At 39.2% G+C, this 22146-nt stretch overlaps 1 protein-coding gene and 1 long non-coding RNA gene across 17 annotated transcripts in view; one reads left to right on the top strand and one right to left on the bottom strand.

The window, feature by feature from the left end:
- Positions 1–5071: 5071 nt before the first annotated feature.
- Positions 5072–22146, bottom strand: part of RUFY3 (RUN and FYVE domain containing 3) — a 72029-nt gene continuing 54954 nt past the window's right edge. For 7 of the 16 annotated variants that reach the window (XM_072775316.1, XM_072775318.1, XM_072775319.1 and 4 more), the window contains 8 exons: positions 20034–20201; positions 18672–18769; positions 14467–14586; positions 12934–13033; positions 11209–11288; positions 9227–9254; positions 8384–8452; positions 5072–6531 (listed from right to left, as the gene is read on the bottom strand). In XM_072775316.1, the coding sequence (XP_072631417.1) occupies positions 6388–6531; positions 8384–8452; positions 9227–9254; positions 11209–11288; positions 12934–13033; positions 14467–14586; positions 18672–18769; positions 20034–20201 (807 nt within the window). In that variant the 3' untranslated portion in view covers positions 5072–6387. Of the gene's footprint in view, positions 6532–8383; positions 8453–9226; positions 9255–11208; positions 11289–12933; positions 13034–14427; positions 14587–14825; positions 17085–18667; positions 18770–20033; positions 20202–22146 lie in introns of those variants that run through there. The other 9 variants (XM_072775326.1, XM_072775327.1, XM_072775329.1 and 6 more) reach the window with 4 other exon arrangements.
- LOC140604188 (uncharacterized) lies at positions 11765–15928 on the top strand. Its single transcript, XR_012007210.1, has 2 exons — positions 11765–12044; positions 14446–15928. It is a non-coding gene; the product is annotated as an uncharacterized lncRNA (long non-coding RNA).

The following is a 22146-nucleotide window of genomic DNA, read 5'->3' as shown; positions in this document are numbered from 1 at the left end:
GCCTTTTTGTGGATCTATGTTTTAATTTCTTTTGGGTACTTAGTAGAGTATCCTGAGTTGTAAGATTGATGTATTTTTAATTCTACTAGAAATTGACATTCATTTTTCTAAAGTGGTCCTCCTATTTTATAAAAAACAACACTAGGAGTTCTAGTAGGTCCACATCTTCACCGTTTGCTGCCAGCTTGTAATTTTAGCCATTCTGTGTGTGATACGTAATAATTCGCTGTTTGTGGTTTTAATTTGCTGTTCATGACAATTGATAACGTTGAACATTTTTTCATATAAGCTTATTGGTCATACAAATATCATTAATGAAGATGAAGTGCCTGTTTTTTTAGTCTATATGTTGTTCCCTGTTCCATTTCTTTTGCCCTTATTTGAAGAAATAAGATTAACCTGTAGAGGTTTCCACAAACTGAATTTTGCTGATTGTCTTTCTGTGATGTTTATTGACCACTTTTTTATTGTGTTTGGGTTTTTTTCTTAACGGGCCCTATATTCTTTTAATGAGTTAACTAAATACCCCCCCCCCCCCAGCACTTTCTCATTTTGTTTACTTATCATTACAGAAATTCTTTTTATGTGGTGCAATTCTTTTTATTATTTTAGAGAGAGAATGCGTGAGCAGGAGGAGTAGAGGGAGAGAGAGAGAATCCCAAGCCGACTCCATGCTGAGTGTGGAGCATGATGTGAGTCTTGATCTCATGACCTTGAGATCATAATCTGAGCCAAAAATCAAGAGTCAGACACTCAACCAACTGAGCCATCCAGGTACCCCTATGTGGTGCAATTCTTAAATCTCCCCTTTTATGGCTGCTAGGTTTTGTGTCAGAATTAGGTCATCCTAATGAAATGATTTTTAAAGTACCTGGTGAAAAGGTGTGACAAGAATATTGATGGACTCAGTGAAACAAGGATCACCAAGGTGCTTTCAAGTGATAGACTGAAGTGCATAGGTGAGATTTCACAAGTATATTCAAAGACCTGTGATCCCAAAACATACCTGGTTCTAACTGAACTAAAGAGGCTCTCAACCTTTTTTTCTGTCACTTGACAATGACATTTTGGAACCAAGAGTTCAAAAGAAATTGAGTTATTCACAATTTCTGATAGGCTGGCTGTAATATTGCCCATTTCTTGGTCTCAAGAATGCAACTGAGGGAATATAAGTTATAATATTGGACTAATTTTTAACCTGCTTTAACTTAGAAAAAATTATTTTTGATATACTTTATAATTGAATATGAGTGATGCTATTGTGTCAGAAGCAGCACCCTCAAATGGAAAGGCATCGTTGCTGCTTATGGACTTGTATAGCTTTTCTACTCTACCTATTGGAGGCCTGAGTGCTCTCTTTACCAAACTTAATTATAGATTTTTAGGAGTCTGACATCCTCAGCAATGCTTACAACTAGTCACCGGCTCTATTTTTAGCTAATTTTACATTTTAAGATAATACGCTGTCTTTGAATAAAATTTGCCTTTTATCCTAGGTGTAGAAATTCTGCGTGTCAGATACTTGATTTCTTATTTGGTAGACTGACATGCTTAGAAAATTTTCTTCTACAGAAGTGATTAATGTGTGAACAAAATTACTTGTCAGGAATGTTGAGAATAAAAGATCTCAATAATTTACAAATCCCCAAGCCAACAAATAGGACCTGTAGGAGGAAATATTAGGTGAAGTTATTTGAAAGATTTTTACTATAAATAAAAACATGGTGACTTCTGAAATCTATTTATTTTTCTTTTAAAGATTTTATTTGGGATCCCTGGGTGGCGTAGCGGTTTGGCGCCTGCCTTTGGCCCAGGGCGTGATCCCGGAGACCCGGGATCGAATCCCACATCGGGCTCCCGGTGCATGGAGCCTGCTTCTCCCTCTACCTGTGTCTCTGCCTCCCTCCCTCTCTGTAACTATCATAAATAAAAGAAAAAAAAGAAAGATTTTATTTATTTATTCATGAGAGACAGAGAGAGAGAGAGGCACAGACACAGGCAGAGGGAGAAGCAGGCTCCATGCCGGGAGCCTGATGTGGGATTCGATCCTGGGATTCCAGGATCACACCCTGGGCCAAAGGCAGGCGCTCAACTGCTGAGCCACCCAGGTGTCCCTGACCTTGACAATTTTAAGGAGCACTGTACTGGCCAGGTGTTTCGTAAAAGGTCCCTCAGTTGGAATTTTGAGGTGTTTCTCATGGTTAGATTGGGGTTATAGGACCTGGGGAGAGAGAACACAAGGGTGCTGTTTTCAGTACATCTTAACCAAAGATTCATGTTATCCGTGTGACTCATCACTGGCGTTAATTTTGATCACCTGGCTGAGATGGTGTTTGCTGGTGACTATAAATTTTTTTTCTTTCTATATCGTACTTTTAAAAATTGCATTTTCTATATTATGCAAATTACTAATAAGCGCAGCCCACATTCAGGAGGTGGGAGTTAAGCTTCCTCTCCTTGAAAGAATAGGAGCTTCATATATCATTTGGAGGTTTTCTGTGCAGATGTGCTGCTTCTCCGTCACTTATCTTTTATATTGATATGGACTCAGATATTTTGTGCTTTGGCTTTAAAATCCTATAGACATCATCTTGCTCACATTGTTTTGGCTTTGGCCACGGGTAGCTCTTCTGTTGGCTTCTATATCCCTTCAATGTCCCCCATCCCTTGGTTTTTATGCCACTTCCTTACTTTGTGGTATTACAAGATGTCCCAAACCTAGTAGCATCAGCCGTTTCTCCAAAGAACCCTGGTTCCTTTTAGTGGAGAATGGTGCTAGAAACCAAGCTTTCGTTTTGTTTCTTTTTTTTTTTTTTAAGATTTTATTTATTTATTCATGAGAGATAGAGAGACAGAGACACAGGCAGAGGGAGAAGCAGGCTCCCTGCAGGGAGCCCAATGCGGGACTCGATCCCGGGTCTCCAGGATCACGCCCTGGGCCAAAGGCAGCGCTAAACTCCTGAGCCACCCGGGCTGCCCACAAGCTTTAGTTTCTAATGAAAGATTGGATATGGGATTGTGCCCACTGCTACTGTGTTGGCTTCTAGACCCTCTAGCAGAGCCGTGTGCCAACGTATATTCATCTTCAACCAAAATTCTCTATTCACCACCTCATTCCCCCTGCTTCTGGCAACGACCATTCTACCGTGCCTGAATTTGATTGCCCTCAGGACCTCATAGACGTGGAATCCTAGCTGTCCTATGACTGGCTTGTTTCATGGTATCTTCAGGGTTCATCTGTGTAGTAGAATGTATCAGAATTTTTCCAAGGCTGAATAATATTCCATTGTATGTACATATATATATATATCTACCATATATATATATTTTATTTTAATTTTTATTTATTTATGATAGTCACACAGAGAGAGAGAGAGAGAGAGGCAGAGACATAGGCAGAGGGAGAAGCAGGCTCCATGCACCGGGAGCCCGACGTGGGATTCGATCCCAGGTCTCCAGGATCGTGCCCTGGGCCAAAGGCAGGCGCCAAACCGCTGCGCCACCCAGGGATCCCTCTACCATATATTTTTTAAGGATTTTATTTATTTACTCATGAGAGACAGAGACACAGGCAGAGGGAGAAGACTCCACACAGGGAGCCCGATGTGGGACTCAGTCCTGGGTCCCTAGCATCACGCCCTGAGCTAAAGGTGGCGCTAAACTGCTGAGCCCTCCAGGCTGCCCTCTCTATCATATTTTATTCTTTAATTGGTCAGTGGATGCTTGGGTCGCTTCACCTTTTGACTATTGTAAAAAATGCTATGAACAGAAGTGTATAAAGGATCTTTGAGTCCCTGCTTTCACTTTTGAGTATAGTATATACGCAGAAGGGGAATTGCTGTATTACATGGTAGTTTTGTTTCTTTGGGAACTATCCTACTGTTCTGCAGTGGCTTCATGGCTACCAACAATGCACAGGAGTTCCAATTTCTCCGCAAGTTAATTTTGAAGTCCAACCATGTTGTTGCCTATGCTTTTGGTGCCTTACCCAATAAATTATTGCCAAATCTAATGTCACAAATCTTTTTTCCCCCTAGGAGTTCTAGCTCGTTTGTTTAGACCTTTGAATAATTTTGCGTTAATATTTGTAGATGTTATAGTAGAGGTCCCACCCCACCCCCCTTTTCATGTGGACATCTGATTTTCTCAACACATTTGTTGAAAAAAAACTGTCCTTTAAGTCCCTCTGGTCTTGGCACTCCTCTCAAAAATCATTAGACCATATATATGTGAAGGTTTATTTCTAAGTTCTCTTCTTTTCCATTGGTGTATAGGTCTTTATGCCAGTACCATAGTTTGTTTTTTTTACCAACTGTTTTGATCAGTATAGCTTTGTACCAAGTTTTGCCATCAGAAATGAGATCTCCCAACTGTTTTTTCAAGATTTTTTTTTGCCTGTTTGGATGTCCTCTGAGATTCTGTGAATTTAGGATGGATGTTTCTATTTCTGCAAAAAATACTGGAAGTGGTAAGATTACATGGAATCTGCAGATGGTTTTGGGTAGTATATTAACAATATACTTAACAATATTAAGTCTTCAATTCATAAACATGGGGTGTCCTTCCTTTTGTTGGTATCTTTAATTTCTTTAGGCAGTGTTTTATAGTGTGCAGTGTACAAGTCTTTTTGCTTCTTTGGTTGTTTATTCCTCAGAATAGTATTCTTATTGATGCTACCGTGAATAGTGGAAAACAGCTTTTAAGGAACATGCAACTAATGTTAAGTCAAGGTGTTCATGACTTGGTTCCCTTGGTTCTGTGGACAGCTGCACTAAGATTTTTGGAGTTTTGTTAAAAAAAAAGGGCTAAATAGCTTATGTGTAAATCATAATAAAATCTCAAGTGGCTAATTACTTTTCTTCCTTACATTCCATGTACAGGGCTGCCACTTTTCAGTTTCATTCAAAACTAATTACAAAATAGCTTTTGCTAATTTAGGATAATTCCCCATATTACCTATAGCACCTAGAACAGTGCTGAAAACATGAAGGTGGCCCAAAATAAGGAGAGTGAAGAATCACACACAAAATTTTATTTAAAGGGGAAAAAAAAAACAGCCAACAATCTAGGCTAGAATTATTAGATTTTATTTTTCCCTAGTACTCTTAAAGCTCAGTTTCACCATGTAACAGGCCAGACTTCTGGAATAACAACTCTTTCCCAGGCTATAATGTTTTTCAGGAGAATTTATCAAGTACCATGGTTCTAGGATGTTTCCACCCCAGAATTCTAAACCAGTTACAGAATCATAGGTCTTAATTGGAATCAAACAATCTAGACACATGTAACAATCAAAATAGCACATTCCACTTTTTTTCTTGTGGAATGCACTTCCCTCTTTTACCCCAAAGTGTTTGCTACAGATATTTGAGTATCACACTTTCCAAGAAACTGCCTCTTTTACCCCAAAGCGTTTGCTACAGAGATATTTGAGCATCACACTTTCCAAGAAACTGGTCTACCAATTCTAATTCTTGGCTCAGCATAAGGTTCTTATTCAAGAAAATTTAATAAATATTCTGCACTAATTGCTCTCAGCCATGTATAAATTAAATTTGTTTTACTTTACACCTAAGCTTTGCTTTCAATACCTCCTAGTTGCAAGAGTCAAACCCTATCTCTAAAACACAATTTTATAACTTGGGAGAGCAGAGAAGGACTAGGAAGGGAGTTGGCTTTTATTTTGCAGTAGGACATTCTGAAAAGGGCAGATGTTTACTTTTGGAGTCATTAAGTGAAGAAATGGCAAATGTTCCTCTTATTCTGATATTTAAAACACTTGTAGGCCAGGACCTTTTTTGGTCCTGAAACTATAATAAATTATATTGTTTTAAGTACATTCAAAATTTATATTACTCTTTAATTTCTTCTCCCTGAGTTTGGGTTCACAGTTTGGTAGGTACTTTAAAGAGGTAGTCAGTGGGGGTGAAGAAACAAGGTTTGTCTAGCAGCACCTGGGGAAAATAGAGAACATTATTTTGATCTCAGTTAACATCCTTTTCCCCTTGAATCTGCAAATATAATAGAGATGATCATTTTCCTTTTTCTCTTATCTGTATGAACCTTCTCTCTCATTATCATCCACCCTAGTTTTATCCCTATTAGCATAAATATGAATAGCCCCTCCAAAGACGTCATAAAATAAAGCCTTCAGTGTGGGTTGTTTAGATTTAGAAGAGAGAGGCTCAACTGAGTAACTTTTATTCAGTCATTAGGGAAAAAGAGCAAAATTTCCAGCACCCCCAACTACTACTGCCTTTTCTCCCTGGACCTGGCTGATTTAAATCACTCCTATCAACGCTGGAGTTGATTCTTGAGTTCTGGGCTCTAGGAGATCCTGACATCTAACACAGGTAGAGACACTTGTCCAGGTCTTGGCTTCCGGTCTTACGATGGGCTGGAAGAATATTGTTTCATCAGATGCTCGTGGCAGGGATTGCAAACTCGCTCAGGCTTGATACTTGAAGGAAGAGGCAGTTCATTTGTTGAGCAGGCATTACAGAAGGTTCCTCTGCAGTTCTTACACACGTTCTACAAGGAGAAGAGGAGGTTAGGTGGGGAACAGAAGAGCAGAGTGAACAGATGCATGGAACGTAAAAGGCAAAATGACAGTAAATGGCCAACGCCTAAATGCCTAATCAAGTGTCGGCTGAACGAGTGCTATGTGCAGAAAGTATCTGACGACACACCATCTCTGTCTACAAAGAAGCTTGCTGTCTGGTTCTCAGGTCTAAATGAAGAGAAGCAGTGAAACAATTCCAAAGAATAGATAATAAACACATAACTTATCTTTAGAATAGTTTCATTCATTGTATTCGCTTTTGGGTGGGCTACCAGTTTGTAAGTACCTAAGCATACTCCATATAAGGCAGGGTGAGTGACTGGCAAAGAACCGGGTAGCCTGGGTTAATGTTGCTGAGCAGGATTCCTAATACACTGATGTGCTTACTGTTTTCCTATAATGCTCTATACGCACATCCTTTGGGAGATCAGTGTAGCAGGAGCACAGCTTTGTAGGGAAGTTAGTCTCTTTACTAAGCACTTCAAATCTTTAGTGGCCATGCCATGGGGCAGCACGTGGGTCACTCTGGTGAAGAACGACCTGTACTGTGAAGGCCGTGAAGGGTAATTTCCCCTGTTAATAATGCCACTTTCTCCCAAACAAGTCACCTTCCTGAGGGTGCAGGAGAGGCAGGGGTCACTGTTATTGAAAGCCTGGGAAGAATTTTCCTCTGACCTACTGCAGTTACTCTGCGTGGCCTCAGAAAAGCCAGAATTAGACTAGCTGTTTATTTGGGGACGTATTTATAGAATTCCAATTCTATAAAGGCAGTTCATCTTTATCTGATTCTGCTAATTTAAGACTAGGTCATATTATAATTTTGCTTGTTAAAATTCAGCATGATTACAAATAGTGGCATGCGGATTGGAATCCAGAATTTGGGCCCATTTCCTTATCTCCTTGAAGCACTTGTTTCTTACAGTGATTTGCCCATTTCTTGGGCATCTACTATGAAATGGGCACCATATTACATGCTGGGGGATATGCTGTGAGCGGGTCAAAGATCTGGCCATCAGAACACCTACTGTACCTGAACGTTCCCACGCTGCCCACTCTAAGACTGGGGAAGTCCTCTGGCAGAGACCCTTGAGGATCCATGGGGAAAACAAGTGGTTTTGGTGTAGACAGCTCATTTCCTTTACAGAGGTTGATCTCCACCCCCACCCCCGCCAAAAGAAACTATTGATTTGTTCTAAGCAGGATGAAGCATTAGAAGAGTATGGATTTGGGGGCCAAAGTCAGGTTGCAGCTGGGCTCTGTGACTTACAACTTGAGTAACTTTGAGAAATGTAAATGTACTTAAAATATCTGAGCCTAAAGTGGTTTTTCTATAAACTGATGGCACAAAGGAGATAAGACAGGGACTTGGCCTACACTTTATTACTTTCTTCATGTTAAATAGCACATTCCACACAGTAGGCATCAATAAAACATTTAGGGGATCCCTGGGTGGCGCAGCGGTTTAGCGCCTGCCTTTGGCCCAGGGCGCGATCCTGGAGACCCGGGATCGAGTCCCACATCGGGCTCCCGGTGCATGGAGCCTGCTTCTCCCTCTGCCTGTGTCTCTGCCTCTCTCTCTGTGTGTGTGTGTGACTATCATAAATAAATAAAAAAAAAAGAAAAAAAATAAAAGTTACAAATTTATGCTTTAAATTATTTGTATTTATTTTAAAGGGAATTTACTGACTGTGACAGAAAAAAATCCCTATTTTATAAATGCTTGCTCCTTTGCCTTTCTCCCCACACTGCAGTCTACACAGCAAGATCCCTATATTAAAGGGAAATCCCCATGAAGGGCTTTTGGGTTCTCACCACTGTTACCTTTGTTAGGCTGCCATCTTCCTGGCACAGCTGACATATCTGTGGCTTTTCAGAGGGCGGTGGCTGATCCTAAACCACATATTAAGCCAGTTAGTTTCTCTTAGCCCCAGAAATATTAAAAACTAAAACTTTCAGAATAGTCATTTTTTTAGTCACAAAATTAATATACAGTATAGACTATCTGGAAACTAAAGAAACAAATTACATATGGTCCTAACACTTTAATACAACTCTGGTAATCCTGTCACGATCTTTGGAGTTATTTTTGTTTTTATAATAATGTGATTTTACTTATAAAAAGAAAATTCAAGGATATGAGTGTGAAGTACGAAGTTTAAAAAAGCTCCATTCCTCCTGTCCTCCTGTATCATCAAGAATGGAGAGGAGTAGGCTTTTTTTTCTTATAACCTATTGGATAAATAACGGAATGGCTCAGTCACGGCCACATTTATCATCTTTCTCACGCAGTTGTCATATCCTATTACATTTGCAAATCATCTTGCAACCATTTATATTTATTTCCAAGTGATCAAGAAGTATTTTTTTTTCTGTTTTATGGAAGGGGAAACAGGGAAAAAGAGGTACAGTGAGCCCCCTTAGGCCTCACGAAGAGAATTTCAAGCAAGAAGTAAGACGTGCTGTTTACTTAGTAAACTGCTCAGAGCTGAGCTACTTCTGATGACAGCTTCAGGCAAATGCCTGTTTGTTAGGATACTGTTAAAAGGAGGGGCCACAGGGGCCTGTGTGCATTCACCGACTTTCCATGCTGCCCGTGTACAGCTAGGGACGGCAGAGCCATCACATCATTTATACAAGCTGTGTGTGAACAGGAGAATCCATTACCTGTCCATCCACAGGGCGAGACGGCAGCCTATAATGAAGATTAAAAACAGTAACAAACAGCAATTTATTATATTTCTAAATATAGACATCCCAAAAGCACAGACAAAGCAATACCATGGTTCTTTTATGTTGTTGCGAGTGACCTAATTGTTAATCTTGATCTCCAACGAGAGGAAACTTTGGTTGTTAAATCTATTACAATCTGATGCTTGACCCACGTTATGGTTTCCTGTTTAAAAATGGACTTGGAGTTATAGTATGTTCCTTTTTTCAAACAAGAAAGTAGTTGAGCATTTGTACCCCAGCCTGTAAAACTCCAGTGGTCAATGCAATACATTTTAATAGTTTTGTAATGCTATTATAGAAATGCACCCGTCATAGGTCGTGCATTAGTTGAGGCTGAACTATTGAGGCTGAACTATTTCTTCCTGAGACCTGGCTGGGCTAACCCCGATTTTCCCAATTTGGAGCAGCACTGAAGAAGAGACGCAGTTCTGGGGATAATATACCACAGACCTACAGGGGCTCAGATTCTTTCACTGAGTGGCAGCGTGACCACTGGAGTGACTAGGTTTTCAAGCTGTTCCCTGGGCCATAATCCCATGGGTATGGTTAAGGATTGCTGTTCCGGCCAAGACAGGCTCCAGAAGCAGCTATTCTGGAGAACATGGAGAACAGAGACCAAGGATGTCAACAAAGAAGACCTGATAAGCAGGGACCACTTGGGTGTGCCACTTCGCCTCTCTGTGCTCCTCAGTTTTCTCGTCTCTAAGGGAGAAATAGATGATTCAATTTTCCCAAGGGGAATGACACTTTTAAGATCATGAATGCGAAACACACTTCTTAAGCCGCAGAGCACAACAGAGACATAGGAAGTGTGTGGTCTTACATTCCCCGGGCCTAAATCAGAGGCTGGCACCCAACGCACTCCTCGTTGTTGGTAAATGACTAGGCTTTAGTCCGGAATGGGGCCAACTCTCCAAGCTCTATTAAGCCCTTGTTAATTTTACAGCCTTTCTAGTTCCTTTTTGTGGTCCCCCTGACCTGTAGGGTAGTTTAAGGTTAGTCCTGGATAAGGCCATGCTCTCTTAGGGAGTAAACTTCGAGGCTTTGGAATCATTCTGGCTTTGGAGGCCAAGTACCTGCATCATGAGTCTTTTGTTGGACTGTGTGATTTATCTTCTGCAGCAGCTACTTTGTTCTAATAGTGACACACTTGTCTCATTCTTGAGGCAGCAAAGCCTGGATAGGGAAAGCTGCTAAAAATGCTGTACGGTTCTCTCCAATCCCCTCTATGGGATCTCTCTTGTGACTAACCTTTGCTGTTGCTGCTGTTGCTATGATAGACTGATTTTTGGAGCAGTTTTAGGTTCACCGCAAAACTGAACAGGAAGTCCTGACATTCCCCATATACTTTGCCTGCCCTCCCCCCAATATCAACATTCCACAGCAAAGGGGTAAACTCTGGTGTTATAATCATCGATGAACCTACATTAACACATCATTAACTTCTCAAGTCTGCAGTTTGCATTAGGGTTCACTCTTGGTATTGTACATTCTAGGGGTTTGGACAAATGTAGATCATTTACCTATCATTATAGTACCATGTCAGTATTTTCACTGTCAAAAAAATCCTCTGTGCTCATCCACGCATACCTCCTAAACCCCTGGCGACCACTGCCTCCATGATTTTGGCTCTTCCAGAATGGTATACAGTTGGACCTCCTTCATTTTTTAATGCAGTGGTACTATGTAATATTTTGTTTTGTTAAAAGTCAACTTCCTTGAAGGGATCCTATGCTTCTTCTGAAATGTACTAAATGGGTTGGTTTCATGTGTGTTCTCTGGTTGATTTATTCACTCCCCTGTCAAAATGTCTTTCTGGAGTGTTGATCTTACAAGTCAGTGTCTGTTCTGTGCCATTGCCAATATATATCAAAAGCCCCCCCTTTCCCACCATCCCAAAATAATGTTCTTAGTACTTTATTAACAAACACCTGTGGCTTTCGTCCAGGGGCTTTTTTAGTTTAACATTTTCCTCTTGAATTTTGTGCTTCCCATCCTGCCAAAAGAAAACAGCCCAATTTATTAATTATTCAGAATGCTAAACGATGCTGCAGATTTATTTTTCCTGTACTGTTTTAGCCTACGTATAAAACTAAGCAGCTTTTTTCTTAGGGAAGGAATTAAACTTTCAAGATATTTTCCCTCTTTCTTTGCTGTAAGTCTTTTCTTTACTAATTATTCTGATTGAGTTTGCAACTAATGATTTTCAGAGTAGGTATTTTCCTTAACTCTTGTAATTCAAATAAAATTCAGAATATATCTTAATTATTTACAAAGTGAGCTCAAGGTACCAGTTACTTCTTAGGGTATCTTAGTTACTTCTATATATCTGTATTTGTCTCCACCCCCCCACTCCCAGCTGAGCTCTAGAAAACTGGTAAAACCAAGAACCCCCATATCTAGCAGACTGCAATCCTCTGGACACGCAGTCAAGCCACTGCCACAATGCCATGACAACTTACACAGCTTGAGGAGTTTTCTATTCTGAAGGACCAATGTAAAGTTCTAAACTGCTTTTTTACCAATGCTTGTAAACCCTGCCTGGGCAACTTTAGTGACAAATTCTTTCTGTGGCACACACACACTGCTGTCTGCCTTGAGCTGCTATCTCTCAGCCTCCGAAAATAGAATGCATGTTCTCAGACCACTCAAGTATCAAGGAAAGGAGGTTAAATCAACATTTACACTCCTGGAACCCCTACTGCAGGGCAATCCAAGATTGAGAAATTTAAGGCCTCACTGGAAAAGCACGGTAAGACAGACCAAGAATTTAAGTAAATCTAATTAGATTTTGTTTGCTAAACTAAACTAATAAAGGTGCCATGCTACAAAAAGAGTAGTATTTGCACACTTTTAATTAGTAATAATGACTACTATATAATAAATTTCTGTTGACTATTTGCTATTCTCCAGCAAATTAGCATCTCTTTCTCTAGATATTTTAATTTCTTGCTTATAAATTTGTCCTGCTTTGCTATATATAATATAAACAAAAAAGCTACTTTTTCCTCTGGGTTTGTCTTTGACAGAAAAGGTATTCCATACTTTTCTCATTTTATTATTTGAAGAGGCTGGCTCCTGTTTCCTGGGTCCCAGAGATGGTCTCACTCAATTTTAGCTTCCTCAGCATAAGCTGGGGGGGTCTCTCTCTTAAGACTGTTCTGTATAAACTTCTACTGTTGCACTTTAAGGGGTCTGTATTACTTTCTTTTTCCCAAGCAACTCTAGTTCTAGTTTTCCCAAGAGAAGTACCTTGAGTATACCAAAACTGAAATCCTCATGATTCTGAAAAAGGCATACGGAAGCAAATCAACATTTAAGACAATTCTGTTAAATGGAAATCAGAGTTGGGAAGGATTACTGTAACATATTATTAAAGATATTAGTCAGCAGAAGTCCAAGGAACACAAGTTTCTATTAAGATACCAAAAATAACCTAAAGTGAAAGGGCTAAGAGGGTCACTGAAAATCATGGTTATGAATCCTCTTTTCCAAGTGAAATCAAGTTAAAGAGAGTATCTAGAGGTAGCATGAGAATCAAGGCCTTGTGTTCCCTCTGGGTTTTGTCTGCCATCTGCATACTGTCTGGCTCGTCAAGGTAGCTTCTAAAAATAAATGAACAAGGTAATAACAAATATTACCGTTTTGGGTTCTGGCTTCTGAGAACCCTTTCCTGGGATGCTCCTGTTGTTTTGTAACCTTCTTTCTCTTTCCTGTTTTAGTTCTAACTCAAGCTGGTGCCTGGGATGGGCAGGAAAGGAAAAGGATCAAAATTTGGATTTCTGCACATACATTCTCTAAAGAATGCCAAACCCCTTTCTTAGAGAGCTCAGCAATTCAATTTTAATACTTGATTAATAAAAAGTTACCAGATATATATGAACAATCAAGTTTTAAGGTGCTAAAACACACTACAGTAAAACCACTAACACTAAAATATAGACAATGTTTAATTTTTCTTGGATAATTAATGTACTTTGAGGGGTGGCTCGGTTAAGTGTCTGCCTTTGGCTCAGGTCACGAATTCAGAGTCCTGGGATCCAGCCCCAGGTGGGGCTCCCTCTCCCTCTGCCTGCCACTCCTCTTGCTTGTGCTCACTCTCTCAATAAATAAATAAAATGTTAAAAAACAAAAAAAGAATGTGCTTTAAGATCTCCCAGTGCCTATGGGTTACCACTCTGAATATCAGTATTTAATATTAACTCTTAATAAAGAGTTGTAGTCAACTGAATGACATTTAGTAGGATTTACTATAATTACAAGACAGTATTTACAAAATGTCAACTAGAAAACAATATGAAAGCACCAACACTGTAGTCCCATTTCATCTTAATTAGCTGGTCTCTCTTTAATGTTCAATGCCCAGTTATTTTTTTTTAAAGGTTTATTCATTTATTCATGATGGGGGGGGTGGTGGGCAGAGACAGAGGCAGAGGGAGAAGCAGGCTCCATGCCGGGAGCCCGACGCAGGACTCGATCCCGGGACTCCAGGATCGCGCCCTGGGCCAAAGGCAAGCGCCAAACCGCTGAGCCACCCAGGGATCCCTCAATGCCCAGTTATACTGTTAGCCACCAGTGTCCTTACTAGCCACGTGCTTTTATATGGAACAACAAAGTTTTCTTTATTTGAAGTCAGTGGCTTTGGCAAAGAATTGAGTCTCATTTGACAGACAATATATGGAAGAGTGGCTAAGGACTTGGGAATCAGAGAAAGACTTTTAAAGTGCTGCCTCTTACTAGCTGAACTGTGTCGATCTGGACAAATGAACCCATCTAAGCTTTAATTTCATCTGAAAATGGGTAATACAGTGACCTACTAACAGGATCAATGGGAAGTATTAGGACAAAATGCCTACGTAGTAATTTGTAAGGTTTCTGGCACACAGTAAAAATGTAGGGAATACTGTTATTAGTGTTATGTTGGCTATTAATTCTCTTATTCCTTTCTATTTGTCTGGGACTTGAGGTTCTACCTTCCTAATTCTTTGATCGCAAAGCATGTTGACATGATTTGGGAATGCTGATATATGTGAAGCTTCCTGGATGCTAATTCCAGAGAAAGGACATCGCAGAGACAGAACGGAGAGGGCTGGATCATGGGACCCCCCTTCTCTCACTGCTAGCCTTAGCATTACCCACGACCACCCTTGCAGGTCCTGCCGCCCTCTCTTCACCGCTGCCTTGTGAGCTCCTCCACTTCCAGCTGCAGACTGTTTATCTTGTCTCCAAAGTCCTGCTTGAAGAGCCGGTTGTCCAACTCGGCAGACTGGCGGCCCCGCTCAGCCTGGCGCAATCTGGATGTGAGTCATATGAACTCGTGATAAAAAACAAAAGCCATGGTGGGGAGGAAGACCAAGTTTACAACACAAAATAAAGCAACCCGAGGAAGAGGGCATGGAGAGACAGAGGGAAAAAAAGCCTTGTAGGACACAGGGGAAGAAATTATATGGGAATGGGGTGAGGTGGGGAGATGGAGAAAAAAATTCTAAAAGAAAAGCAAGATGAAGGTGAACCAGGCAGAGGAAAAGTTGATTTTCCATTTTTTTTTTATTCTAGTACTACAGTTTACAGCCATTAGATGATAAACAATAAAACATCACTTTTTAGAAAATCCATATCCAAAACCAACCTCAAGTACACAGTAATTAAAGTCAAATCCACTTTTTTGTTTGTGTTTATTTCCTAATAGGTTTGGTACCTTATATTTCTGCTTTACACACACAACTGGAACTTGCAAACGGGCAACTACCTTCTTACATGTGAAATTAGAACATTTTCCTGGTCCCTTCCCTATATCACAATTATATTAAATCACTGACATTATACATTAACCCTTACCTAGGCTTTGAGTTCTTCTAAAAGGAAAAGCCTCTGTCAGAGTTTGGCCATCTCTTTCCTTTTCCATTCCTACCAGGTGGTGTGTGACTAAGTGGACAAACAACTTCGCACCGGGTCTATATAAGAGTCCTGATCATATTCTCTGGAAAATTCTAATGAATATTTTCTTCTATATATCCCATAACTTTGCACCTCTAAAGAAGCATGTTCTAAAAGGTGAAACATCTGGGGCTCTATAGAATAGAACTGGAAAGCATGCTATCTGTAGTCTTTGAAATGCTTTAGTGTTTGAGCACTCTTCCCAAATGCTCATAGAAAAGGCAATTCATCACCACAAAAGGTTGATGAAGGTACGAACAGGTGCAAAATTATAACAACTAAAATAAGTTCAAGAGCACAGGTTATTCCATGAGGTTGGTCATATGCTCTTTGACTTGACTTTGGTTCAAGTCTGTAAGGATCTACAGAAGCACACATGAAATCTGTCTTACTCTCTTAATTCTGTTTTTTTTCCAAGAAGGTAAAGAGTTTCAAAAGCTAGAAGCAAAGGGGGGTTATCTTTGTTCCCACCTAAGCAGCTGAAATGCTGCAAATCATATCAAAGTGAGAAAATTTTTGTCAAAACTTTTTGAAGGAATGAAGGCTTATGTAAAGCTTGTTCCCCCAAATCAAAAGTCATTAAAAAAAATCCAAGTATTTATAGGATTATTTACAATGTAAAGCCTAGAAAGGGGTAGATCTGTGGTCACTTAGAAAAAGAAGCCCTGCTAATTACTGTGTATGGATATCTACTGGGAATTTTTATTTTTAGACTAAATAATAATAAAGAGTTTATCATGTATTTCCTACGCTGAAATGGTTCTCTAATAATTAGATGGTTAGTTTCCCGGAGATGTTAGCAAATCTCCCTTCGGAACAGAAAGTAATAGAAACTCTGGAGGAAATGTTTCTAGCAAGAAATGACAGTGGAAAACCATCACCCATGTCTATACCTTGTTGTCTTTACTCCAAAAGGAAAAGCAGGATAGATTTGAAAATTGTGTAGTGTTGTGCGGTTTGTTTGTTTTTTTATAGGAGATGAGTTTTTTTCATTAAAATTATTTTTTCTGAGCTACCTAAATAGGAAGTGGAATTGCAGGAAAATGGCAGAGGTAGAAGATGACAAATATTAGGAGGGTTTTCCAAGCTTCCACATTATTATGTTATCATAAGTTACCTAAATCACTAACTTTATCTCTATGTACTTTAAAGAAATGTAAGGATGCGGGTTTTCCCCCCAAAAGTCACTAAGGCAAAAAAGTTGCAAGCAATCTTAGTTACTGAGAACAGAACTGTAGTGAAATACTAAGTACTTATCCGTGGCTTGGGGGGTAAACCTACACAAGGAAAGTGGGAAGGGGCCATGGCCTAGGAGACAGAGCTACTTTAGAAGAGTTCAAGTCCATACGCTGTCACCTCCAGTTCACCACTCGCAGTGGCACAGCAGGCTCATTGGTACAGACAGCGCACCTAGAATCTGATATTGTCTGGGGCTGAGTTGCAAAGGCATCAATAATATATGCACACAGGGTCCAATCCCTAGGTGTTTTTTTTTTTTTTTAATGGTGTGTTTATTTATTGGTCAACTCAGATGTAATTTCTCAAAGTTTATTTGGCAATTAATTAAGAACCTACACTAAATGTTCTAACTCTGGGGAGAAAATAAAGAAGAAAAAAACCCACGGCCTATATATCAATTTTTTTTTTTAAATCCAACAAATTCAGAGTCAATTTTTGGTGACATTTTATATAGAATCAGAACTTAAATGTAATAACTTTCAGATTTCTTTCTTTACAATTAAGTTGTACTTCAGACTTGAGAGGTGACCAACTGCAAAATGCCTAATGATGTTTTGGGATCAGTTTATTTGCTGCACTATTTAAGGTCTTTGCCTGTTTCACCAAATCCTTTTCACTAAATTAGTAAAATAAAAATAAAATGGAGTGAAAGGGGAATGAGAAAAATGAATAAACGGGAAAGACAAAAATAGCAAGAGATTAAGTCAGCTTAAAATTTGAAGTCAGTCATTATTTTAGTTCTGTCTACTTCAAATGCCAAGTCACAAAAACTACTGAAAAATGATTCTACACAACATTTCAGAAACACAATTTATGAACACCAAAATTTGTTAAAATCATAAACATATAACTGCTTATGAGCAAGCACTTAGATAGACTGATTCCTTCTTACTTAAAGTTGGCCAAACCAGAAGTTTCAAACATATTTACTAATTTGGAATTAACTTGTGAGTTACCATTAATGTGCAGTGTCATTCAGGACCCTCCCTGGTCAAGACTTATCTGAATAAAAGACATCCATTCATCTGTTCATTCATGCATCTGCTAAGTGAACGCCTTGTATGTTCATGGCATTAAGATCCAACGAGGGAACTTAAAAACTCATTCACTAACCTTGAGGAACTCACACTCGCATCAGGAGATACATATGTAAAGGGCTATAACATGAGGCAGAAAGTGACGAGAAAGCAGGATGAACAGGTACAGATGGCTACAGGAATTCCAACCAGGACAATGGGGATATGATTGTTAGCTGAGCAGCAGCCACAGAGGAAGCTTTGGAGAGGTGGTGGCATTTGAGCCTGAGTGTAAAAAATGGATCTGAAGAATGAAGAAGTGGGAGGAGCAAGGGCCTTTCTAACTGGTGGAAATATCAGGGCAGGCAATGGAAGGGGAAAGTGCAAGCACGGGCAGTTTGGCTCAAACAAAAGAAGGGTCATCAGTGGGTGTTAAAGTGGCAACGCAGACTGTCAACACAGAATGACCGTAGGTGCCGGGGCTCCTTCAATCTTGAAATCTCAGCCATTTCTCTTGGCAGCTGAGTCACCAGGAAGAAAATGGTGGTTTCAGTCATATAGAGAAACAAAAGCAGCACAGAGAAGGAATGTGTTTCAGGCAGACTGAATTGTAGGTACCCATCGGGAAAAGCTGGTCAAAGTTGATGAAAACTCAAGACTGGTCTCCAGAGGGGGACAGAGCTGGAGACAGATCTAAGATTGTGGGCTGGGGTGACAGTGGACACGACAGAAGTGCTCAGGAGAAAGAAGAGAGACAAGGGAGACGGGAAGGAGGAGAGAAAGGAGTTAAAGTATGAGAAGGGCCTTCAGGATCCTGGCATCATGGGCATGAGTGCATTCCAAGACTTTAGTAATGAAGAATAAAAAAACTGCAAACATATTTAAAAGTGCTTTCATCCTTGTATCTATATCCCTCCCTCAACATGACACTGAAATGGGATTATGTCAGAGTGTTATTTGTTCTGCTGTTCATAACAGCCTCTCAAGAGGCTGATGTTTCTTAAAATTATGTTTTCAGTGACATCTTAGAGAAACACAAAATTTAACTGGCTCTCTCTACCAGCATGTCTGGTGTTAAGTTGGGAGAATTTAATACACTTCATTTGCCAAATGCATAAACACATTCTCTTCCCTCCTACCGTGTAGTGAAAGCCCAAAATGTTTCACTAAAGAAATAGCACTTTTACCTTTGTTCGAGTTGTTTGATGGTAGCAGCCATCTGATTAGTCTTCTCTTCCAAACGACTGTTTAATTCACTTTTCTGTTTTACTCCTAAGTCTGAACTCTGTTATGGAGAAGAAGTATGAGTGATGGACACAGAACATAAAATCCTGAAATAAATCACACATGCCTGTTGAACCTAATGGTAAGTGGGAAATTGAGAAATAGAAATGCTCACATATTTGTGTATCAGTTAATTCCCAAATGGAGAAAAAATAAAAAGCAACCTTCAAAACTAGTATTGCTATATGCAGCTTTGTCACAAAACTGAACATCAGAAGGCTCATCAATTTATATTTCAGTATAAGAACTAATGGAATATTGCTCAGCAAAACAAGTCAGTCAGAGAAAGACACATACCATATGATTTCACTTATGTGGAATTTAAGAAACAAAACAGATGAACATTGGAGAAGGGAAGGAGAAATAAAATAAGAGGAAAATGGAAGCAACCATTAAGAGATGGCAGACTCTAGGAAACAAGCTCAGGGTTGCTGGAGGGGAGGTGAATGGAGGATCAGATAACTGGGTGATGGGCTTTCAAGGGGGCACCTGATGGAATGAGCACTGGGTGTTATATGCAAGTGATGAATCACCAAAGTCTACCCCTGAAACTAATAATACAGTAGGTGTTAAAAACTGAATTTAAATAAAGAATGAAAAAAAAGCTAATGGAATATATAACTCAGTTGGCAGATTAGGCTAAAGTGTAGAAATGATCTTATAGGATAAAAAAGACCTCTTTTCCCACTAAAATTTGAAAAGTAGCCATAGCTTTCCAGAACAGCAACACAGAATCCTATGATGGTCTGACGACTTTTTTTTTTTTTTTTTTATCTTTTTTTGTTTGTTTGTTTTCCAGATTCTTTTTTTTTTTAATTTATTTTTTATTGGTGTTCAATTTACTAACATACAGAATAACCCCCAGTGCCCGTCACCCATTCACTCCCACCGCCCGCCCTCCTCCCCTTCTACCACCCCTAGTTCGTTTCCCAGAGTTAGGAGTCTTTACGTTCTGTCTCCCTTTCTGATATTTCCCACACATTTCTTCTCCCTTCCCTTATATTCCCTTTCACTATTATTTATATTCCCCAAATGAATGAGAACATATAATGTTTGTCCTTTTCCGACTGACTTACTTCACTCAGCTTCTCCGACTGACTTACTTCACTCAGCTGGTCTGACTTCTTAAGTGGTTTGTAGGCAGCTAGCCTCAAAATGAGATGTGACTTTTCCCTCTAATATGTAAAGTGTGATTCTAGAGAACAAGAGGGGCAGAGGGAACCCTGGGAGTTTAGAGCTAGTGAGCCTATTCCTTATTCCCCTACCTGCAGTTTAAAGGCAAGTTCATGCTTGAGAGCCCTGAGATCATCCAGCTGCTGTCGCAGAGACACCAGGGCGTCCTGCTTCTCACAGACATCCTTCTCCAGCATCTTCATAGCCAATTCCATCTCCTGTCTCATGCTGATCTGGATCTCCAGTTCTTTTTCGACATCCTGCCCCCAAAAGTAAATAAATTGCTTATTCTCTTTCCTCAACTAAGTACAAACTATGAAATTCCACAGGAAAAGGTGTAAATTCCAAAACTCTCAGGACTGAATATTTTGGCAAAATAGGTACAAGCTATCATTCAATGCAAGGATATTAACAAGAATAGTAATTAGGATAATTATAAAAATATAAAAATATTTACTCAATAATTTACAAACCTGAAAAACTTAGTAGGCCAGAGATAGTCCTATTTAATATGTCTAAAATACACACACATTTGAGGCACTTCATTACAGTAAGATAACCGGTGTCATGTCTTATTATAGAATGTATATAGAGTACTACAGTAGCCAGCATACAATGAAGCACTTGCAAGTCTCTTCAATTTGGATGTTGTTGACATATTCAAGAGCCCAAGGAACCCAAAAGATACTCTGGGTCCCCAGGGTAAACATCTCAGTAAGTGGGAATGATCGATATGGCTAACTGAATTTTTATATTAACTTAACATGAAACCACTTTTTGGTTCAACTATTTTTAATGCAACATTATTTGGATGATCAAAGATACAAAGATCTGAGGTTCTTCTGTATCCATGCTATGTCTAGGGCTTATCTAGGACCTACTTGCTTGGCTTCCTTCCCTTCTGAACAACCATGTACCTTATTGTGACAAAAGGCTGTGGAAAATTTTGTGTAAGATTTTTAAGTCCCATGTGTCACTTAATTGAGGTATTCCTCTGTGTACAGGTAGCATGATTAAATGATATTGCTTCTTAAAATGCAGACATGTATTATTTCTAGGATCTTATAGAAAGTATTTTGAGATCTAATCCATAAACACATAGGAGAAAGATGCTAATTATTTCAAGGACGTTAAAATATATTGCCGCTTTCTCAGAACATCTGAAATTCTATTCTGGAGACTTAGTTGGTGATCATTTTGAGTATAAACTAAATCACCTTTATATTCAGGCTTCTCCCTGTTTTCAGAGACACTATTGGTTGTGGGAGATTCTTTTGTTTGTCATACCATCCAAATTGCAGGAGGAGTTAATTTACCAAACACCAGGGATGTATCAGAATACTAAAACTTGGATAAAATCTATCACAGGAATATTATTCATTATTATACATTTACACACACACTGCCCCCTCCAAAGAGACACATCACAATCTTTGCAGAGTAAGGACTGAAGTAGGAGTGAGGATCACAAAGTTTAAAAGAGTAGGTTCCATACACCTACACCTAATGTTCTTGTAACACAAACTATAAAAGAAAAAAAAATTAGCAAAATCCTGTTGGCTATTGAGAATACTCAGAAAATGGACTGGGAAAGCATTTTAGGGCATATGGGTTAAAAGGAGTGAGAAACATACACCTAAAACTAATGTAACACTGTGTCTGAACAATACTCAAAGAAAATTAACTAAAAAAAGAAAAAAGAAGAAGTCTTAGAAGCAACTAAAGTTATCATTGTAAGAGTTACAGAAGGCCTCTGTATGCACAACAATCTCTTTAGCAAATATTATGATATGGAAAAAAATCCATGCTAATAAGACTTAGCTAAGAGGGCTTCCTAGATGCCATTTTAGTTGAATCACATAATTAAAAACTTTCTACAGTTTTCCAATATGCAAAATCCACTATATTAATCAATAAGCTGCAAGCCTTTCCTATGGAAGAAGGTCCTTGATTAAGGATGTTTTATGCAAGTAATGTCCAGTAAAGGTAAAAATCAACCATATGAAAGTTTGTCTTTATGGCTAATTATATTCACAATAAATATACTCAAAATTTAAAAAAGGAAGAGTGAGAAACAGTTTCTTAGATCTAAAAAAATCTGCTGAACCACTACTAATTTTCCTGAGCCTGGTCTGTAAGATCAAACCTCTAAGTGGGCCTTTATGTTTAATGGGTTCCTGAACTACAGAACATAAGTGAAGTTAC

This window comes from Canis lupus, chromosome 14 (genome assembly GCF_048164855.1).
Source record: "Canis lupus baileyi chromosome 14, mCanLup2.hap1, whole genome shotgun sequence".
Taxonomy (NCBI): domain Eukaryota; kingdom Metazoa; phylum Chordata; class Mammalia; order Carnivora; family Canidae; genus Canis; species Canis lupus.
Note: the sequence above shows the minus strand (reverse complement) of the source record. Positions and strands in the feature narration are given on the sequence as shown.